Source organism: Cylas formicarius, unplaced genomic scaffold (genome assembly GCF_029955315.1).
Source record: "Cylas formicarius isolate icCylForm1 unplaced genomic scaffold, icCylForm1.1 PGA_scaffold_8__14_contigs__length_24414737, whole genome shotgun sequence".
NCBI classification, from domain to species: domain Eukaryota; kingdom Metazoa; phylum Arthropoda; class Insecta; order Coleoptera; family Brentidae; genus Cylas; species Cylas formicarius.
In genome coordinates this window covers 6,189,618-6,213,670 of record NW_026844361.1, presented here as the reverse complement: position 1 = coordinate 6,213,670, position 24,053 = coordinate 6,189,618, and the positions used below count along the sequence as shown (strand labels likewise).

Below are 24,053 nucleotides of genomic sequence, written 5' to 3'. Positions count from 1 at the left end.
TGTACTATTATCTAAATGTTTTCAATTCCGTGCGAATCGCCTCTGCTGTGGTCTGTTCTAAATCTGCGCAAAATGAGTTCCTAACGCGTCCTTTTATTAACGCGCCGCACCGCAACTTCGTTTAACGTATATATCGTCCCCACCTCCTTTCCCTTTTGGCGTACCAAGAACTGCGAAGCGTTCCCGGAGGATATTAAACTGCGGAATCGATAATGTCTCTATAATGCCGCCGAAATATGGCCGGCGGGCTCCAAGTGGGTAGCGCGAAAGCGCAAATAGACTCGACACTCTAACTGTCTACACGTTCCCGGCCAATATTTCGTTTAGCGAGTTACCCCGGAACCAGAGCGATGCAAATTCGAGACCGTCTCCCAATTTGCATGCCTTATTTCAAATTTATACATTAAACGGAGCCACGGGACTCCATCGAAATTGAGTATTAGAGGAGGATATGGAGTTTCGGGATGTGATTTTGCATATTGATCTGCTAAACGTCCCGTTTTCGCGGGCTGATTTTGGTGAGCCGAATAGCTTAAACTCCCCGCCGAAGGCGTAGTTGAAAGCATTTTGTGGTTGTATTTTTGTTGGCAACTCTGCACTCTTCATATTCTTAAACTTCCTGGAACGCCAGCTTGAATTGACACCCTGGCTAAAGTGGAAAATATCCAGACCTCGTAGAGTTTCTGTGAGGCACACATATTGATCGTTTGATAGATGGAGATCGTCGTAATGCTTTGATGTCTTTGGTATCAGTACACAAATGAATTGGTTTTGTAACTATGAAATATAACTTCCTCACTTTTGATTATGACATATCCTACCTTTTTGCTTAATATTGAATATTTGTTTTTCTTTAATTGAGCAATCATTATGCGACCATTGAAAGCTCTGTTGCAATTGGTTAAATTTAGGTCAGGAATGAAGAACAAGAATAAGTACTCGTGCTAGCCACATTAGCGCCAATATTCAGAGAGAATCAACTTAGAGCACCATCAGGCGTTACGCCGTAATATTAAGAAAATGCAACTGGTGGTTCAATGGGCGCACATTAGATGGCGCCATAAGGAGCGCTACAATGTTTTCTTAGCATGTCATCAGCTCTCCACATTCTTTCTTCTATTTTAATCACATGTTCAAAGCACTTACTCTACGCAAGGGTATTTTTTCTAAGTATCTTGAGTAGCAGCAGACATTATCCATGAATCTAACAGACCCAGGAGCATTTGCTGGGAGTAATGTTCCTGACAGTCTCCAGTTCGTTTTGATTTTGATTGATTGTGCCTAATTACACGGGTCTACAGTGATTTTGATGCATGAAAGCTGATTGCTTATTTGTAAATTTCTGGGGGCCCTTTTTGCAAAAAACACTCTATATCTTAAAAATGTTATTTTAATAATATACATACCAATGACATGAATATGTTTGTTCCATGTTAGGCATGATTTTTAAATGAATTGATTTTTATGAAATTTTGGCGCAGAAGCGTCAATACGGCGTTGTATCCTGCTTATGTGCAGTGTGGTTGTATTGGTTGTCTATTGTCTTCGTTGTTCCGTATTTCTAGTGTTTTAGAACGTACAAATTTGGTAAGAAGACATTGTGTGAACAATCCAAATAATTTTTGATATATATATGGTAGTTATGTCGTAGTTAAGCAAAAGCAAACTATAACTTCTTTTGGTGTAGCAATTGGCGACCAAGATAAGTCCTGGGCTCCTCATACTGTTTGTTCCGTTTGCGTTGAAGCATGAAGAAACTGGCAAAACGGTAGGAAGAAATGTTTATACTTTGGTGTTCCTATAGTATGGCGAGAGCCTAGGAAACACAGGGATGATTACTATTTTTGTTAGTGTAATGTTCAAGCATTCGACAGAAAAAATAAGAAACGAATTGTGTATCCCAATTTTGACTCTACAATTCGACCAGTTCCTCATAGATGGGATGTGCCGATACTTACCGCCCCAAAAGAATTAGAGAAATCTAATTCCGACCCAGATGACTCAGATTTCACACCAGATTTCAAAGAAGTGTTTAACCAGAACGAATTAAATGTTTTAATTAGAAATTTACACCTTCCAAAGGATCCATCAGGATTGTTAGAGTTCAGACTTCGTGACAAGCATTTACTGACATCTGACGTCACATCAAGCTTTTACAACAATATTCCTGATTTAGTTTCAAAATTTCATTGGACCCAAATTAAATGGCCCTCTAGAACAAGCCTTACACCTGGTATCACAAATGTATTAAAATAAAGCTTAGTGAACCCCAAAAAAATTTAACTGCCTCCTCTTCATATCAAACGTGACTTGATGAAGTAGTTTAAAAAGTTTTCTTTCACGTTTTTAAACTAGAATTCCACTTTTTTACTGAAAAAAAGAAAATTATTTTAGAAATATCGTTTGATTTACTTTAATATTCGCAAGAAAAAACCTTACGTGATACAAATAAATGCATAGAATTTTTGAAGTCAGCCTACCAAAATTAACAAACATCTGTCAAAAAGTTTAATTTGGTATACTTGTGTTATTATTCTTTTACTTTCATTCTAGTGGACTATCCTTTCACGAAAGCTTATCCTTCATTTAAATTGTTCAGTTCCTTTAAAGTTTTACACAAGTTTTTGTCGGATGACATCATTAGCCATTTTCAAGAACTAACTTTGAAGACCAAAGCTTAAAATTTAAACACTAAAGCCGAGGTAGATTAACTACCTGTCCATCTACCTGCCACTCTCGGGACCCTTGACTTCACCTTCACGGCGGCAAGCACGCTCTATTTTGATGGCATAAGTAGTAAAGTAGTGCCGGTTCTAAGCCTATTTTGATTATCTCAACAATGATATCGCTAAAGAAAAATCACCTTAATGTAGTTAGCTTGGGACCATTAGGGCGAACAATAAACATTTTATTTTTTAATGAATACAAAGATGAATTGAATATATGATAAATTCTGAAAATCAGCGAAGCAATATAAAGAAGAAGAAGAAATTTAAATATTTAAAATGTTTTATAAAAAAAATACTACTTGTGTCGTTTTATTTTATTTCCTTCTTTGGACCCCCTAGCAATCACCGCATAGAATATACTGGCACAATGTACGGTCGTCGCACATGCCAAACTACCTCTGTGCCAATATCCATTAGGTTTAATCTTCGAAGACGACCACACCAATAGCATGAAAGAAACGATCGTATTAATCCAACCTCCCGTTCCCGAAAGTACCTGCAAATAAATCCACATTAGGACTTGAAACTCGTTTAATTCGTGCTGTTTTTTCCTCCCTCCACCCTCTTCGTTAAACGTATTCACTTCCGCGTCACTGGTCCTCATCCATTTAAAACGCAATTACGTCCGTCTTATTCCACCCCTCTCCACGCGTCCCGACGACCTTTTAAGAGATCGGGTCGTCTTTTTACGAGCGTCGACGAGTAACTAACGGCAACGTAAACTGTAGATATTAGGTGATATTAATTACGGTACGTAGAGCGGCTGTCGCAATTAAAGCCGGCTTTAACGGCCGACTCGCTACCATAATAATGAAGATCTTCGAGCTATTATATCATTCGGAAAATGGCTCAAAGGTCGGCTCTTATGCGAAGCGGGAGGCATTCTCCTCCAGACGCACGATAGTCTAAGCAAATTTGTCATAAAAACGGCGAATAGAAGAACTAATTTATAAAGTCTCGAAATCCCTTGCTCAAGAAACTACCCTCAAAGGTGACCTCGCGACTCTTTTTGTCGTTTTACCAATAAACCACAACTCCCACGAGAAAATGTTATAGGACTATTTAGGTTCTCCATTCTCCAAAAATAAACATTAGCCCTGCGTTGTTTCTGCGGCGATTATCTCAAGAATTGTTAGAGGAACAAACACAACCAAAATTAAAGAGCTGTTCGTTCTATACAAGGATCACATAGGCCAATTTGATCAAAATGCTGGCCAATATTATTTGTCTTAAAAAATGTCTAAAAATGATAAATAATGAATTTATTTAAGAAAAGTATAAATTTCAATGACAATAAAGTACTTTACACTATTATTCCGCTACACGTAAAAATATACAGTGTGGTCGAAAAGTCGTACCTAAATTAAATACTGATTAATATTTTTTTTAGAATGACGTTAGAACATTTTTAATTTAGTTTCTTACCTGTTCACATTTTTACGTAGTTTATTTATTTTTCAGCGACAGTTATTAAAACTTATTTTAATAACACGAACAGTGTGTATTATTGAAGAAAAACATAAAAGAGTTCTAATTTTAACCTTGAATTATGATAATGTATATTTAATTACAAAACCAATATTACAAAAAGATAATCGTAAATATTTTAGAGAAACGGGGTAAAAACGAAGATGAGATATTGATATTTGAGTAAATAGGGCAATAAACAAGCAGAACTTTTTATGACAAGTCTTTTCATGGACTATTGAAATTTATACAGTTGCGTCTATGAAAATCTAGTACAAAAACATATCTCATAATTCCTGGTCTATTATAAAAAAAAATCTGATTAGATACCTAATAACTTTCTGTGTCACAAATTTTTAAAATGACACAGGGCAAACACAGGTTTTAGACTGTCATGTACGCTTAAGTACAGAAACCCTTAATTATCTCCAAAACTGCCAATATGTTTCGGGACTTTTACGCGTCAAAAGCGGTGTTGCGAAGCTTAACTATAAAAAGAAAATCAAATTACGAGGCCTTACTAAATTGGACATGCGCAATTCATGCAACAATAATGTCATTAAAATAACAAAATGATGACGTGTCATGTAAAAGCTGTAAATCTGACAACATTGCCATTAGCATTTTTGAATTTTGCATGTTCAAAAACCCTACAATAGTAAATTTTACCAAAATTAAAAATATTAACATTAACATATTAAATAAGAGTTCTATGCTAATTTGAAGATGGGGAAACGTGGGGAAATGTACTTTTTGTCCAAAAATAACGAAACATTTATGTATTTTAAGAAGTGACGCCATTGTAACGTTAAAACAATTAATAGATGAAGATTGGGGCTGGAGAGTTGCTCCGGGAATGAGGCAGGCGAGGCTTATGATGGATGGGCCCGCCCTTCCTCGGACCAGGGAGCTGCTTAGACTGACCAGAAGGGAGTGTAGAGCACTAACAGGGGCCTACACAGGACATTGCAGGCTTAGGAGGCATCTTTGCTTGCTAGGCATTAGAGACGACCCGGAGTGTAGGTGGTGCATGGAAGGGGAGGAGACCCCGTATCATCTGCTCACCAAGTGCCCTGCCTTGACATGGGCAAAATTGGGAGTCTTCGGAACGGCCCTGATCGATCCGGACTCAGTGCACGGTATTGGGCTAAAGGAGTTGCTGACCTTCTATAGGAGGGGCGGCATTCTGGACGTCCTCTAGAGAGGTCTGGGGGCACAACGGGCCCATCTGGTGGCCTAAGTGCTTGGACGCCCGCGAGGGCGCTCCCCTGTAATACCAATACCAATACCATTAGATGATAATAATTGCATAGATAATAATAATTATACGCTTGTACTTACCACTAACAATAGACTCCATGCTATAATTTTATTATTTTTCAATCACCAACTTTCGAAAAAATGGTTAAATACACACTGATGCACTCTGATTAAATGAATACAAATTAATAATCTTTCAAGATTCAATAACAATATGCCGCGTAGCAAAGCGAATCATAACAAAAGTTTGTTTATTTATAATAGCCAGGTAACTAGATTACTGAAATGTAATGCATTTAGCTCAAGTCTTTTAAGTTGGAGTTTCTGACTTCTGGCCAGCTTTTGAGGAAAATTCGCCTGTGTGCGGCGTTCGATTCCATTGAGTCTCGGTGAGTCTCGTTTTGCGAGGGATCCGGATGTAGCAGGAGTTCGAACATCAAATAGAAAAGGACAAATAGCTGTTTCGCTTGAATGACGTGATTTTTATATCGAAATAAGAAGACTTGGTAATTTGACAGTCGATAATAGATGGGTATTATCCGAACACGAATCTTGTTTGTTTTAAAGATACAGGACGTACATCGTTTCATACGATGAATTATTGTTTCCAAAAAAATATGGGTAAATTATATCGAAGGGTACTGGAACCCGCATTCAAAAGAATAATTTTTATTAACCGGTGAGTATCTTTTTGAATATTTTATTGCCATTATCGCCCTCTATTGCAGCCACCGGCTAAATGACGTCAAATCATATTTATGGAAATCATATTTATGGAAATTTTATGAATGAAAACTTCATCTTTTAAACAAACACCTTTCTAAAGTATTTCTTACTTTTTATCCATCTGGAATCTAAAACATACTACTTACCCTATGGACTACTCTGTATAGAATTTTTCAAAAAAATTTTTAACGTTTGTCAATTCTGACGGTCATGTCAGTGAATGTATTTGTGTTGTTTTGCCCAAAAACCAACGATCGTAGAAAAAGTATAGTACGCAACAAGTCCGGCAACCTTTCTAATTCACTCGTTTATTAAAAACTCGCTCCGCTCGTGTCAAATAAACTCGTGAGTCAAATGCCTTTTCCCGCACTTGTTGCATAATATACTATTACAAATCTTGTTTCTTCCTGCGTCGCTTGTTTATAAATAATTGAATTCAAATTTGATATCCCTTTAAAAATCGCTGGTTCTAACCGAAACATTCTGTCACTTGATCACGTATACGTCACACCCCCCACCCCCGCCCAACCCACAGCCGAACATACATTTTCGACAATTTGCTACCATCTGATTATTTATACCTGTGCTTCTGTACTTTGAGATCAATTGCACCCCACCCTAGGAGGTTCTTTGTCAAATGTTACTAATTTTATATAACACATAATAGAGAATATAAAAAAATCCTATAACGTTTTCTCGTTGACTTTAGGGTTTGCGTACAAGACGCCGAAATACCAGGTGAAATCACCTTAGTGGGTAGTTTCGAATTTGGGTTTCTATTGGGAGTTCAGTACCAAAATTTCAGAAGTTGATACATTTTCTCTTCTAAAAAATTTCCGTACAGTAGACCCTCACAAGGGAAATGAAATCCTCCGTGAATTAAAAGCGGCGGAGATCCGTCACTGTCCGTATGTGCGACGGCGTAAGCAAACGGAGCGCACGTAATTGTTTTAAGGGCGCGTTCCACGGGAAACGCCTTTCCGGCCTGCGCCCTCTCGCGTGAAAATGGCACATAAACACATGTCCCGTACGGTAATGGCGGGGAAAATAAGACGCCGCCAGGCGACGCCGCGGTTAATAACGGCGGCGTCTCCGCACACGTGGCTAAATGTCTGTGGTCGAGGGATCATTGTCTAGACCGGGTTGTTTATCGCGACCGCGGAACAAATCGGACGGTTAGAATGGGGAGGTTTATCAAAATTTTAATTTGTTGGTTGGTATTAGTGTAAAAATATAATTCATATACAAGGGATGTGTGCAGATTTCTGCGAATTGAATGTTATTGGTGCCAGACAAATTTTGACATGTTTATACAACTATCTAGTGCAATATTTTTGATTTCCAAATTTGACTTGATTTAGCCCAGATTGACTAAATTTCCAATCGAGTGCACAGAGTGTTATGACTAATATAACTTTATAAGTAGTAACTAGTTCATCTGCTGAAGCTGCTGTTGATAATCTTGCTGACGTTTCGGTAATCAACCTGTTGCCTTATTCAGGACTTAACTGAAACTGATCTGCTTATCTGCTTAATCTGCTTATATACTGCTTAAGAGGGGAAGAGCTAAAGCTCGGATGACATATTGGTTGTTTATAGATTTCCATGGATTCTCTGAGGTTTCTTTGGTAGAAGAATTGATTACTTGCAATAATTTTAGTTTGGTCTAATGTCTGTTTTCGTGTTCAGCAACTGCTGAGGCTTTATTCATCATATGCTTAAGGTTATTTCATGTTGATATCTTTCGGTCCGTTTCTGCTTTATATTCTTTGCTGATATGCATGGAATGCTGCTAACTTCTGGTGCCTCAAACAGAATTTTGTCTTTTACAGGTCTACAGTTGCAAGAATGCACTAATTTTCTTCGGGAAGTTGTGGTGGTGGTTGTAATGGAACGCTTAATATCTCTAATTTGAAAATTATTATATAGAAGAGCAGATGTTATTTCTTTTAATTCTGTGACTCGGGTTAAAATAGTTTTACGGCTCGACAATCAAGACAGTTGATAACCGATGATTTTTGGATTGGGCATTATGGTATCTGTCTGTGTGCGTGGGGTTTCTGTAATAAGAATAAGTCAATGTTAGGCCAATTTTCTATTAATAAGAAGATCTAAGAATGTGAGATTATTATTAGTTTCTAATTCAATGATAACATGTTGGTTATGGTGTACAGGGTATATATAGTCTTCGCTCCATCCAGGAAGTACAATATCTCTTTTATAGCTAGTTTGGATAGTTCTTCGGACTCAATGAATTGAGTTCCTAGTACTCTTAATCGGCTGTCCACTAGTGCGCTGCTAGTCAGTAGATAAATTGGAGCTTCGTGCCTTGTCATTGTCCACCCACATTATATGATGATGCCTTCTGAGATGGTAGTGTCCTGTTATTTCTAAGACTTTGCAACCTAAGACGTAGAGGGTCCCGAATTTAAAACCCTCGACTGCCTCAGCCTCGGTAAAGACTCCCAGTGAAGAGCGAACTGCTTCCCGAGCCATTTATTTAGTTCGCTCTTCAGCACTCTGTCCGCTATTCCGACGGAAGACTCCAGGCCGAGATACGGTGTTGCCGCCACATCCCGAATTAGTCTATCAATCATTTCGTTGCTGTCAATACCCACATGAACGGGTATCGAGACCAGATTGACAGAATTACATTTCGCCAGGCTTGTCAGTGTTTTTCGGCAGTCAAGTAGCAATCTCGAATTCAGTTTCATAGAGATAACAGGTCCACTTTTTATTGAGTTTAACACTCTATCCCGGTCAAGAATAAAGGAACAGGTCGATGGTCATGGTTTGCTGGTGAATTATTTTTGTTGGTTGGTAAATATACGATTTGTGCAACTTAGGAAGTGTTCTGTTTCTAAACAAATAATTAAATCAGCTACAAACTTCAGTTTTCATAGATAAGCTACACATATGGACCATCGTTCAATTTTGACATTTCCACGCATATAAATCAACTCGCTGTACCAAATGATGGATAATGGAACCAAACCATAAATAAACTAACCAAATAATAATAACAATAATTGTCTGTCTGTCTTTATTGAAAATCAAAATTCTACAATATAAGAAAAAATACAAGAATGGCGACATTAAACAAAATGCACACCGGTATATAGATCATAACCACAAGAAATAGACGCACATCATAAACTCATACAATATTAACGCTTTTTTAAAGAACTTTATTGTGGGCACGGACATTATAGCTTAAGGAGTTTCATTAAATAATTTAACTGCGTTATAGCTAAAAGATCTCTTGGAAGTTACCGAAGTGTTACCGAACAATGACTGGTGTCTCGATTATGAATATAATTTCCTCTGCAAAGTTTATCAAACAAGTACGACGGGGTTTTACTGGAGTTTAATAAAAAAAACAAAAGTGGCTAACTGAACATTATATCGGTCCTCCAGCTTGAGCCAACCCGAATTAGAGGGGCACTGTGAAATATGGTCATACTTTCTGAGATTGTAACTGAAACAAATACAAGCATTCTGAAGTCGTTGGAGTCTCTCCTTATCTCGATTAAGTATAACTGTCCAATAGACAATACTACAATAAGCGACATGGGATAAAAGTAACATATCACAGAGTTTAAGTTTGACTTCTTTACTGAGGAAATGTTTATGAATATACAGTGTCCTCAACTTGTAGGAAGATTTTTGTAACACCGCAAACCGTAAGTCACCGTCAAACCATAATTCTAAATTTTTACACCCGTCTGAAGAAGGAGAGATAATCTCATCATTTAATGTAATCTTAAAAGAGGCGTTTTTTACAATATCTTCCCTTTTATTTCCAAATAATAAAATCTGCGTTTTGTTAGCATTCAATAAGAGGTTGTGAGCCGCATATATCTCTGCAATTATTTTTAGATTTAACTTTATTTTACTAGCGGCATTTAAAGCTTCACTACCAACAAAAGATAAATATAACTGAGTATCATCTGCATATTGATAAGATTTAAAAAAGATAAGAAAGGTAGAGAAGTCAGCTGTATAAACTGAGACCAGAATATGTCCCCTGGGGAACACCCCTCTCCAAAGTAGTGGCATCTGAATGAGTATTTCCGATGACTGCCCTTTGGTATCTCTTACCAAGAAAATTAAAAAAAAAAGAATTCCAGTTTAGCTACGAGAAGGAAATGATCCAATGTGTCGAACGCTTTGCTATAGTCCAAGTGTATGAGACAAGAGTTTAATTTAGAATCCGCTGCTCTCAATCAGTAACATGAAGAAGAGCAGAAGTAGTGCTGTGAAGAGGTCGAAAACCAGATTGAGTGTCTGGAAGGATTTTGTTATCGCATAGGAACTGACGAAGTTATTTAGCTGCAATTTTTTCAATAATCTTTGAGATGGTTAGCAACAGACTGATTGGTCTAAAATCACTTGGACACTGTTTAGTATAACTTCAGCTTGCTTCCATTCAAGACACTATTCGCCTCTAATACGAATTCCTGTATTTTGAAAGCACCTATATTAAAACGACGGGCCAATTTTTTTACGACTGCGTTCGCGCGCGCCCTGAGAGATATACATCGGTTCCCAAAGCGACCGATTTACGTGATAGTTCGCTTCAAAAATGATTTCGCGAGAGAGCGCGGCCACACGTATCCTTTTGAAGTTATGCGGCAGTTTGGAAACTCGCGAAAAGGCACTCAGCTGACGTTACACAAACTTTAATGTAATGCAGCCACTTAGTCCTAATGAGAAAATATGGATGGAAAACTGTTTGCCAGGTAAACACGACGTTCATCAACGGCGACGCCATCAACGCACGACCAGGACGGGTTGGAGTCGCGTTACCTCATTTCTCCTTTAGGAACAATGTCGGTCTTTATGTTCAATAGTTTATTCTCCAACTCTATTGCCACTAAACATAGCGGAAAATAAGTCTGTCGTATTGTTTACCCGCATTAGTAATAGTTGAAGCATTATTTGTAGCTCCGTTGACAGTTTGTGAAGTTTGTATAAAATGACACAAGAAAATATTTTTGGAGTCTGATTGTGTGGCTGTAAAATTTGAAGACGGTGAAACTTATGTGTTCTCTCGGAAGATAGTCTTGATAACTTGCTGAAGGGGGACTTTTAAGAGTGGATAGCACAAAATTCATTGGAATTACAGTATACTAGAACCTAAATTTGAAAAACTACTACGACAATTTATCGTTCAAAAACTCATCATGTTATCCTTTACGCAATTTAAGACAAATATTTATTTATTTATTATTAATTCAACTTAAAAGACCCAATAACCAGTTTTGCATCAAAATTAACTTAAAAACTAACTTAAAATCTACCTATTGCTGCTTAAATATTTACTCAGAAAGATAAATAGAGGAAATCAATAAATTAACATAATTTAATTGCAATGGTAACATTCTGGAATTAATTTTCTAATAATTTTGCATACAATGCTTTTGTATTACTAAATATGCCTATTTTATTTTTCTGTTGTGGGGAATTAATATTTTATTACCTTCTATATTGTTGACACAAGTGTCAAGTTCTCTTTTAATTAATATATTTGGCAAATTTAACGGATTTCTTTTGATTTTTTTCAATCATCTTTTGTAGTAACTTTTTACAATATGTATATTCATACAAGTTTTTGCTCTATCTCTCTACGGAAGTGGTGGGGGGTGCGGCAAAAACTTTGTAAATTACTATTAGTAACATCAAAATGGCTTCACGGATTTAAACAACTTGAAGTCCAGGAAAAACTTTTCTTAGGCTATCGACGTTTTTTAAATGTGGCGATTGCATTTAATGCTTATAGTTGCCACTAGAGTTCGTCTTTCTACATAATTACAAATAATTGCTATTTCCTATAAAAAAAAATAGGCATGATATCACTTTTTTAACAACAACAGATAGCCAAGTGAGAGTCTAACAACCCAGTGAAAACCGTATCTCGAAATCCCTCTCCTAATCTAAAATATGAAAAAAAGAATTTAAAACCCGAAAAAATTGAGATTTTCGGAGATATTTGCGGTATTGGAAAACGTCAATGAATATATGGATAGAACTTTTCCACAAAAATGGATAGGGCGTCGTTCAGACCACCTAGGTCACCTTACATTACACGCCTAGATTTTTTTCGTGTGGGGTCATTTGAAGAAATTAGTCTGCAAGCACATAAAGGAACTTATGAGGTAGAAACATTGCCTCCAGCTTGAATTTTGACCTTTGTTGATTCTGACAGTCATTTATTTATTTACTTAAACAGCACTGGTACAGGTTTAATAACTGCACAAGAAAAATTTACCTTCGCACATTTCACTCCCAATAGCTGTTGCCTACTAAGATTATAAGTTCCTAAGTAAACTCTTAAAGTGACTTAATGTAGAATTAAATATATCTACGTCTAATTCATTTATAACTGGCATGTATCTATATAAAGAAAAGTTTTCAGGATAAATTGTTTTGTGATATTTACTTCTAACAGTATATTGATATTTAAGACCTGGATTAGGAACATGAAAAATGAACCTGAAATTCAAACCTTTCATGCACCAGTTTAAAAATAAATTCTACCCTCAGTTAAACTCTACGTTCGTTGAGAGTTGGTAATAAAAGCAGTTTTTCCAAAATACTGATCATGATCTGGGATCTGTGATGTGACGATCAAACTTATATGTAGATGATCTGAAAAATGAATTCTGAACTCTTTCAGGTGCATCAATTCTGGTCTGAAAATAAGGGGACCAAGCCACAGAACAATATTCAATTATTCATCGCACTAGAGTGCAATATACAAGGCTGATAGAATGATTGGAAACATTTTACTACAGAAACTCATTTCAGCTGTTCGTTATTTATGAAATACCTGGTGTCACTTTTACTTTACGAGAAAAGCTGATAAAACAACATTACTCCACATTTAACTCCCACTTGTTCTTCCGGTACCAAACACTCAAACGATCAAAGTCCCTGATTAATGGTGTCCTCGCAAATCTTAAGCATTTGCTATTGATAAAACATGTAACAATATCATTAACAATAATATTGATTAAGCGAGGTCAACAATACCTATCGGGAGGAACACCAGATGTGACGTGAAATATATTAGAATAGTAACAACCCTCCCTATGATTATTGTCTACACTGAGGTCTGATGACCCTAAAGAATTCGGATTTTTAACATAAACCGTCTGGATAAACTTACCATTGGAAGCACTCTTTCCTCATAACACCGATACCTGGAAAGAATGTGACTTGATCTCTTATTATTGACACAGTTCAAAAAAAAAATTGGATTCTCCCTCAAGTGCATATCAATATTGCTATGTAATTAGAGTAACATACCGCAGAAAGATATTACATTACGTGCAATTGAGGAAATTTAAGACAACTAGCATCCGAGTGGTCTTTCATCTTGCATTTTCTGATGTGTTAGGCTCCTCCGCTCTGCAGAAAACCATTTTGGAAAAGTGGAAGAGTCGAGGTACAGAACATATTTCATAAAAGATATTTGTCATATTGCTAATATCAGCACAAAGGCAATGGAAGCAAAATAATAATTGAGCTCTACATAAACATGTCTAAAATCATAATAGAATTCATCATAGATCAGGCCATCAGAAGAACTGCTTTTTATTATTAAAGAACACTCATAGCACGGAGGACACTGCACCGCAAGTGCCAAATTCCTCATTATACCACCTACCATTTGGCAAATTAGAATTTCCAAACAGCTCTGGTAAGCTGGTAAATATGCTCAACTGGTATCAGATGTGTATAGAAAAAGGCACTAGAATTTTCCCTTTGTTAAGAACTTGTAAGCAGCTTGTTTTGTAGAAACCATTACAGATTTCCTACCACCCGATCTTTTGCGGATTTGCAGTAGTCAAATTCGATAAATCTGAATATAAAGAGTGAATCCGCGATACTATTACCTCGTATACTAACACGAAAACGTTGTCGAGTTGAAAATTTCATATAATTACAATTTTTTGAATTTGAGCGGATCGAACGGCGTGTTCTCGACCTGATCAAACAAGTCGCAACGATACGGAGGGTCGATAGCCGCCCCCTCGACTTCGCCCGCGGGTAAAAATAATATTTCCCCGCACAATAAAAATGGTGTTCCGTTACGATATCCGGCTATAAAAATCGAGAGCTTTGCGAGACGCCAAAGAAATACAATTCGATGGCGGAACAACTGCAAACATCCGAAGCTGTTCTTAAAACAAAGGTCCCGCGGGCGCGGGCTTACGCCATTTTAATAAAATTTTATACGGCGGCAAACTGCATTTTATCGTCACCGTCTAGTGCTGAATTTTTACTGCTCTAATTTCGATCCGAAACAAAACGTAAAAATGTTGGTTATTGCCGCTGCCGTTACCTCGAGGGTAATCAGCAATAAATCGCTACCTCGCGAAAAAATGGCGGTCGCGGTTAAATAAGCTCAGCGAAGGCGGAAAAGTGGGTGGACTCGCATACAGAGTGGTGAGGCATAAAAATATACTTAGGTAGTGGTTTCTTTTTTATTATTACACTGCTCCGTGGGGGCGCCACTTAGTCTGACGTTTTGACTAAGAGATTAATAAGCTTCAGAGCAATGCTCCAGTAAAACAACTTTTTAAAAAGTTAAAAATATGTTGACTAGAATGGTATATGGTCACTAACTTTGCCTATTGTTTATTACTCCAAAACCGCAGCCCCTTATAAAGCACCCTGCCGAGCAGACCCTTGCCCGGAACCATTCCAGGACCGTCCTAGGAATTTATCTACCTACACTAACAAGCAGGTTACAAGTATGTCTTCGAGCTTTTTCGCCGAGCAATTTTTGAAACATATACATGAAAAGATTAGTACAAAGCAACAATTTATTACGTTCTATGTCACTTGTTTTTAATGGTGCTCCTACTTCCCCGTTTTTTTATTTGCCGAGGTAGTTGGTTTTCTAAATTGTCATTAGGTTCGACCACCATCTCCACGTCATCTTCAAATTCTGCGTAGTTTTCCATGTCCTCTTCTAACAGGAGCACATCTGCTTCATTCCACGGTTTTCACATTTTAAAGTGTTAAAGAACGGGAACCTTAAAAATATGTTTAATTGTAATGATTTTAATAAATATGTATCTGTATTCTTGTGACGTACCTTTATCTACCGCGAATATAATCTGTAGTCTTAAAAAAGACTGTTGTTTACAATCGAAGAACCATGTAGAAGACACAAAAGTACAAGAAGAAGAATGTTGTTAATCGACAGGCACACAAGACAAAAATTAATATTTTCAAACTTATCTATAAGATGAATAGAGTACAGACTTACTTTTACCCTTTGAACTATCCAGTGAAAACAGCCTCACAGGGTCAAAGTTAGAGAATGAGGTACATGAATTCATACTTACTAGATGGATCACAGTCAACTACCTCCGTAATATATACGAACATATTGCAATATAGATTAAACTTTTACGAACAACACATATCATCTGATGTTTAAATAAAAGCTTCTACTTATTCGAAAGTACACGGCAGCATCAATGCTTAATCAAATTTAAAACAGTTCATTTACGTTTAAAATAAATATTTTCTACAAATATTCGTTACGGTCCATATCAGGCAAGACCTATTTAATGCAGAATAAACCACCTGTTGGGATCGGTTTTACCACGATTATGCGAAGGTCTGCGGTTAGGGTATTGTAAAATACTTATCGGTTTGCCAAGATAGCTTTACATGTTTAGCAATACTAGTATTTTAAAACGGAAAATTTAAAAAAGAAAAAAGATTGATTTAAATTCGATGCGAAATATTTACAAAGTTTATGCCGCCCTTGCCTTCAGGAATTCCATGCTGTGAGTAACCCAAACTAAAAGATCTGTTCGTGAGGAATACGTGGACTCAGTGTTCCTGGGCGATTACGTCCCTTTATCGGAAGGTACTTCGGTAATAATAACTTACGGAAGAATTATCCAGGGAGTAACAGAGGATATCGGAGAGTATCGCAGCTCAAAAATCCAAAAAAAAACAAACAAAAATTTTATCTGCAATCTAACTAAAGTTAAGACTGGGGTTCCATAAACATTGTTATAAAAAAGAAGAAAGAATAATCCTTAATGCACGACCTAACCACCAAGATCAACTTACCAAATGGGGGTCGTAGGCGACGACCATATTGAACCATAAAAAAAAGCAATAAATATTGACTGACTACTGACAACTGACTACGCTACAAAATAATACTGGCTGACAAAGATAGATTTCCTTAGCACGTCATATGCCAGTTTGTCCAATAATACAAACTTATACAGTTATACAGTAGACGAAATTTAAAAGGACAATGAAGTATACAATGTAGAAGACGCTGTCCTGAGACAATTTGATAAAATGGACATTAAAACAATAATAACATATACAAAAGAATAAAATGTACTACGGTAGAAGCGATTCTGGAACAGTTTGGTAAAATGAAGAATTGACAGAAATTACCAACACAGAAAAACCAAAGCATGCTCCAGAACCCAAAAATTCGGGCATATTCTACTTTTTCTACTGATGAACGCAACCCAAATAGAAATTATTTTAATAAAAATTTCAGGAAGATCGTATGTCAACATAGAGGGAAACTCGCTCGACCAACTGTTTATCAACGAACGCGTGTAAATCATACCGTCACTGACCTCTATCTCCGAATTATCCGGCAACTGTGCTCCGCGCTACTTATTATGCGACAAATGAACATTACCATAGAGAGGCAGCAAAAATACTCCGGAGGTCAAGCGATACGCAACTGCTATACGCCGGATGATCTGTTTATGCACAGTTGTTTGCCCTGGATAAATGTCGTCCGTTTAACTATCCGATTCGACAGTATATATTTCCCTTCCGAATGCAATTAAAGTGAACGCGATACGTCACGGTTTGTTTCAATTTCGCGGCGGACAACATAAACCGTTACAGTTACGTAACCTCAATCTACGATGTCCGCGCGCTCACGCGGCTGTCAAGACATCGTAAAACTCCGCCCCTTTCGCCTCCCGCCTACCTATAAAACCGGCATACAACTTGAAGCGTTACGTCCAATAAATGAAAACCCCTGAAGCCGTAATAAAGTCGACATTGTTAAGAAATTTACGTCCTCGGTTGTTGTACCTTCGAGGGAACAATGTCGATTCGTAAAAATATGTCAACACATATGGCCGTTTCCTACCCGACAAGTTTATTAACTGTATACGCATATCACGTATATAAGCTCTTAACTTTATGGTAATTAGACCTCCTATGAATAAGTTCCAAAATCTTTTCCAATAAGGTTATTTTTGTGGTTTTAGACCCAATAAATCAACCACAGATCAAATTTTCTCCATACGGATGATGCTAGAATTTAACAAAATGCATCGTCTATTTATAGACTTCTATAGACATCTATAGGCATATGACAAGGTGAAGAGGACCGCTTTGTGGGTAGCCATGTCAGAACTCTTCATTCCAGCAAAACTCATAGCACTGATAAAGATGTGCGATAGCGGCTCAAAAAGTGCACTATCCCCCTTGCTGTTCAATATCGCCCTAGAAAAAGTCATTAGAGATGCAGAAGTGAACCTAGAAATTTTTTTACCACACTTGCTTCTGACATACGCTGATTATATCGATTTCATAGAAAGATTGGTCTGCGGAGTAAAAGAAATGTTTGTAAAAATAGAAAAGAGCGCCAGCAAAATGGGCCTTAGAATAAATGAAGAAAAAACAAAATATATGTGTGTCAGCAGACAGGTAAACAGAGACCGTGTAGGACAAAATGTCACAATGGGAGAATACAATTTCGAAAGAGTAACTAGTTTCAAGTATTTAGGAGTGAGAGGAGCAGAGGACAACAGCATAACAGAAGAACTAAAAAGCCGAATCCAGAGCGTAAACCGATGTCTCTTTGCTCTTTCTGGAGTCCTTAAATCTAAAGTGGTATCGCGTCCAAAATTAATATCTATAAAACCATAATGATACTAATGTATGGATGCGAAAGCTGGACAATGACGAAGCAAAACGAGAGAAAACTGAGGTGTTTCGAAAGAAAAATCCTAAGATCCTGGTCCCGTAAAAGATACTGAAATGGGAAACTATAGACGAAGAAACAACAATGAACTGAGAGACATATATCAGGAAGCGGACATTGTCCAGGAGACTAAATCCAGACGACTAAGATGGCTTGGACACATAGAACGTAGTCCAGAAAATAGAATTGCAAAGCTAGTCTGCAGTGACAATCCAGCTGGGAGAAGACCTCTAGACAGACCTCGTTTAAGATGGCGAGATAATGTAATATCAGATCTCAGGACAATGGGATACACGTACCAACCCCAAATGACAGAAGACCGTCAGGAATAGAGTCGAATTGTAAACGCAGTCAAGACCCACCCAGGGTTGTAGTGCTACTGATGATGATGATGATGATTATTTTTTGTGAGTTCTAATTTGACACATGTTAACCAGCAATTTATACTCCTCCTCATCCAGATTACTTCCTTCAATTGATGTGACGTATTAATTCTATTATACGAAATCTACAACAATAAAAGTAGAACAATAGTTGACAAACCACCCACTTCTCGCACATCAATAATAAATAAAATAATGGACTTTTTCCCTTCCCCCTTTTTTCAGACGTGAAATTAAGACGCCGATTTCCCACGGGAGTAGTCCGCAATTTGAGCATTCCCCGACGTACAAAGAACATCGCCGAATTTTAATGGACGTTCCCCTGAAATAAATCGGACCCGATGAAGCTTCAACGGTTTTGCAGGCATAAAACTTTAAGAATGGGCGCAGCCGACCGCGACCTGGATAACTGGAGAGGAGATTGACGCGTTGGAGTAAACGAAGGACATAATGGAGAAGGATTCAGGTAAGCGATTGCCTTAGAATAACTTGTCTTTACCCATAACTAAATATTCACAACAGGATATGTTTTGTGCAAACAAAAATCATTATATGGCGTAAATTTCAGGACATTTCTGCTACGAGCCGTATCCAGGAGTAACCAAAACTAACCCCAGCAACACGAACTCGCTCAAGCGCGAGAAAACGACCAAAGGTTCTCCAACGACTCCACCGTCCTCTCGTTCTTCCTGCAGCTGCATCGGCAAGAAAACCAAGAAGCGAGGCAAAGCGTTCTTCGCGGGGCTGGCGACAAATGTGGGCATCTGCGTCCTACTGTTCGGTTATACCCTTATAGGGTCGGTCATCTTCCTCGCTATTGAAGGTATCATCGTAGGGTCTGCCATCTGTACGTTTACGAACGAAGATTTGTAGGTGGCAGCAGTTACCAACACCAGATACTGGCGACGACTTCGCTGGCCGCCAACAACAAGAAGTACGCCAATCAGAGTACGGAACTGAAAGCCAAAAACGACAAGGCGAGAACGAAAACCGTCGAGAACTTGTGGATCATTACCGAGGGCCTTAACATTTTGTATAAAGAAAACTGGACAATATTAGCTGCTCAAGAAATAACCAGGTGAATATTTTAAACGGTATTTTACGCTTCGTCCTTTCAAAAGTTCCCAGAAACCGCAATTTATATTAGTTCATCCGACCGAAAAGTTGTAATTACTGCGGCGTCTCCATCATCCCACTGCTCGAATGAAACAATCGCGTATAATCGGTGGCAGAAATTATCCACTCGTTTAAGTGTCATCAATTACGTAGGTTTCAGGACGAACTGCTGAAGTCGATGAAGGAGGAAATGGGCCATCAGCAGCCTCTCAGGGTGGCGAAAGTCAAGGGCAGAGGTGGGGAGAACTACGAATGGACTTTTGCAAAGGCGTTCCTCTATTCCCTGACCGTCCTTACCACGATAGGTAAGTGAGACAAAAATTAACTCCACTAAAATTACCGGCCGCCAAGTTGTCATGCGATCCGATCTTTTGATATTTGTAAAAAAAAAACAGTTGGATGCAAGAGAAAACATAAATACATCATTGTAGATGTTTTCAAAGGTTCTATATTTATCTCAGTGTCTTATCAATCCAGCTAATTGTGGTACATTTACGGGGTCGTTCTTTGACAAACGCCTCTTGCAATGGACCGGTAAATAACTTCGAGTAATATTCGCAAAATATTCCATAAAAATATCCCTTCGCAACAAGCTCGTAATGATGAGTTACCAAAATTTATCACTCACGGGCCTGCAGATTTCTTCTTCTTCTTTCAGTCAATCTTCGACAGAAGTAATGTTTCCTTTACTTCAAAACTCACCAAATACTCCTTGTAATCGCTGAATAATTTCTGTTTCTATTTATACCTTCTTTCTAAAAAACAGAGATTTTGCTCTTTGAGATTTTGCAGTTTCTTCAGTAGTTACAAAGGTAGTGCTATGAAAACGCGTACATATAACAATATTGCACTAGATCGATGCATAAACATGTCAAGACTTGTGAGGCATCAACTGCCTTCTGCGTAATTTAATCAATGACACAGAATAACAAATATCTAATTCTCACAACTCTAATAAATTTTTAGAGTGTAAGGAACTATAATCAAGACTAAAATTTATTACTCAAAAATCTCCAAAACGTACTACATAACTTTGAAAGGAACAATTACAAGTCAAATTGTGGTCTTCATTTGGTTTCATTTTTTTTATTCGTTCAAACGTAGCTTCCACATTTTGTTTAAGTTTTTCTTTTAATGTGGAAACCCCCCACACCGAAATAAACAAATTAAGATGGGAATAACCCACCGGAAAATTTCGACAAACAACCAAACTAAAGGCATGTAACTACCCTTGGAGAATTGTCCAATCTTCTCCGATAGGAAATTATAATTTCTTTCAAACCTCTTACGAGGCCCGGTCCCAGGCTAATTTCCGCACGACGTCCGTCTCGTCTTTTCCCCCGAAGGTCGTAAATCTCCCGCGAACTGGAAATCAGAAAAGAGCATTGCCGGAGAAAAGCGAGAGGCAATAAAACTATACGGAATTGATTTCCATTTTAAATGCGCCGCGAGCGCTATCTGGCGGCGAGATGAATATTTCGCCCGTTTCTACGGCGCAACGCTTCCGAAAGTCGGGAAATCCATTTAAAAACATTAACTTTTAAGTAACAACTCAGTTTTGGGGATAACGAGAAGATGAAGTTTAAATATTTTACGGAAGCGTTGTCCCGAAGATGATTCGGATTTATCGCTTTTAGTTCGAAGGATTTGTCGGTACTTGCATTGGTTTAATGACGATTGGATAGTCAAACAAAATTAATTTCGGATAATACCCCTTCTAGAATGATAACCATAAAACGTAACATCTTCCGAAAGCTAGGAAATGCTGTATACCTACATACCCCTCTTTCGTAAAGCAACTGTTATTTCATAGCTCATGGCGAAAATATGAATAAACCATATTCACATCCACCTAGTTTGAAAGCAACAGCATAGCTGCTTGTTTCGATATTCTCTAAAGTTTGTAGTATGATAAGTTCCTTTAGCTCTTTCAATTAAAAAATTAATACCCTTAAAGCTATCATAAAGAAAATGTATCGGCCGCGACAACACATGTATGCTGTCTTTAAAAGAGGAAGATAGTACAATTTATGTAATAACTAGCTGCGCACCACCAGGGGGCAAGCCGAGACACTATGCAAACTCAACATGAAAGAGGTAGGAGGAGAAGAGATTATAATGCTCTTCTTCTATAGGTGGAAGAGAAGTGAAGACGACATAATGGATCAGAAGGTCTGATTACAGCACCCTGGTCATTCTTTTAGTGCAGGAAAGAATATATAAACTCCTCAGGGTATAACGAAAATATGGATATCATAGTCACCCTAGTTGTGAGTGCACGTAACTCAAGTGACCCAGTCATATAAAACGCAACTGTGTGCAGCATGCAATTACCGTGTTTCGAAGTAGCTTTTCCCTTCCCAATTTGCATCGAGAAATGAATTCGTCGATAAGAAGTGAAGTGGTAAATTTCGTACTCAATGCGATTTCCATTCAAATTTTTCCGCCTGGCAAAACAAAAACACACTCGATGGTTGCGGAAAACATCGACGTTGAATTACCGCCCATTGTCGTGTTATGCCTTAAACGATATAGGACCCGAAACTCTTTTTTTGGCATAAAATAAAACTCCCTAAGTGTTCGTGCGCCGAAAGTGCTCTACAATGTTGCTCCGCGAAGAGGAAAGCCGGAAGCCAAAGCTAACGAAAATATCGACGGTCGGTGACGAAACCTACGATACTTATAACCAGGCCGGTTACACTTTGAAATGATCGCAGAAAACGACCACATTTTTTATGTCGTTTCAGGTATTAGTTGAAAATGTTAACGGAGTCCAGAATATTGTCGGAGCAAACGTCAAACAATTAACACTCTAATCGCCACTAAATAGAAATTTAAATTAAATAGATTAGCCAAATTTATGAAAAAGTAAAGCACGTAACGACTTTTATTGTTTGCACTGGTGTGTTTCTACATATTTGAGATTGAGATAGAAAAATGATTCTTGATAGTGTTGAGACAATCCACGTATGCTTCTGAATATAGTGTGAAAATCGGGTATATTATTACACTCAATATCTATTTCATTTTGTTACTATTCTTTCTCTTTCCCTCAAATATATAGTAGTAGTATGTAACTACACTGTAAATAATTTATAGTCAGAAGTATAATCTGTTATTTTACAAACATAGTAAATACAGATACCGACAGCAGAAACTATAAACAAATTCGAACAAATAATTTTTTATAATAAAATGTTTTTATTTTTATTAAAACCACCAACGCGCAGGTGTTTTCGGAGACCCGTCCAAAGTTTTAACAAGTTTTAATTTAATAAATTTGTACAATCCTGATATATTTAAAGGCAGGGAATCACTTAATAATGTGATCACCTTATCCTTGAAATAGTTTGGATACTTCGCGACTGCAATAATTTTTCCGCAAACGTATTTCTGTAAACCTCGAAAATTATGTATCCCGAAAAGCGTCACCCCTTAAAATATAAAAGATAGTGGGTCCTATTCCTTATCCCCGCTTTTATCGCGAAAGCAGTTTTATGCAGATTTGACCCTGACTAAGCACGAAACACAACGAAAAAGGAGAGAGCGCCGAGATAAGATGCTGTTTTCGAAACAAACTTAAGTTTATGAGTTTTGGGGGCGCTTCCCGATTGAAGATTTTTAAAAGCGATGGCCCGGGGACTTTTTTTAGTCCGCGAAGATTGACTGCTTTTATCGGGAATTGATTCGGGGGCCGGTCTTTATAGTTCGAAACCTATTGACGTCGAGTTTGCGAATTTATTATGGCGTCGACCTTAAGGTACAGCGTGCTGAACGCGCCGAACAAAATCCCTGCGCGATAAAATCCCAACACGCCGTAATGGCGTCTACGGTGAGACACACGAGTTTATTTTTCGACAATGTAGCGATTTTAATATCACGCCTTTGTTTTCCTTTCGAGTTTTCATCGTATTCTTATACGGGCTTCGAAAGTATAGGAAACGACACGCGATTGGTTAGGTACGAGGATTTGAATATCAAATGCGATGTGGATTTATACGAATATTATATTTACGTCATACTTCTCCACAATTTTACTAGTGTTAAGGTCACTTATGAAAAAGACAACAAAGATTTGAAATATTACCTCTAATTATAAATGCGAACTAATTAAAGTTGCATTTTTCCGATCCAGAACTCATTGATAGGGTTAAAAGTATCTTTTTATGGCAAAATTTTATTATCTTTTGATCTCATTGTTCCGAGGCGTACTGGATATCACAAATTTTAAAATTCCTTAGGGATGTGTTTCTTTTATATAGCGCTCAGAAAGGCCCTATCGTGAAATATCACATTTTCACTAAATTAGGTATTGATGGGATAATTCACAATAATTATAATAATATGTGTTATATTTGCCAAAAC

General features: G+C 37.6%; 1 protein-coding gene across 3 annotated transcripts in view; it reads left to right on the top strand.

The window, feature by feature from the left end:
- The window catches only part of LOC132706641 (TWiK family of potassium channels protein 7), a 398,964-nt gene that overhangs the window by 339,474 nt on the left and 35,437 nt on the right, over positions 1–24,053 (top strand). For all 3 annotated transcript variants that reach the window (XR_009619616.1, XR_009619615.1, XM_060678102.1), the window contains exons 4-7: positions 18,798–19,038; positions 19,141–19,395; positions 19,446–19,650; positions 19,842–19,993. Coding sequence is in view for 1 of the 3 variants with exons in the window: in XM_060678102.1 (XP_060534085.1) it covers positions 19,023–19,038; positions 19,141–19,395; positions 19,446–19,650; positions 19,842–19,993 (628 nt within the window). In the remaining 2 variants the exon portion in view is untranslated. The remainder of the gene's footprint in view (positions 1–18,797; positions 19,039–19,140; positions 19,396–19,445; positions 19,651–19,841; positions 19,994–24,053) is intronic.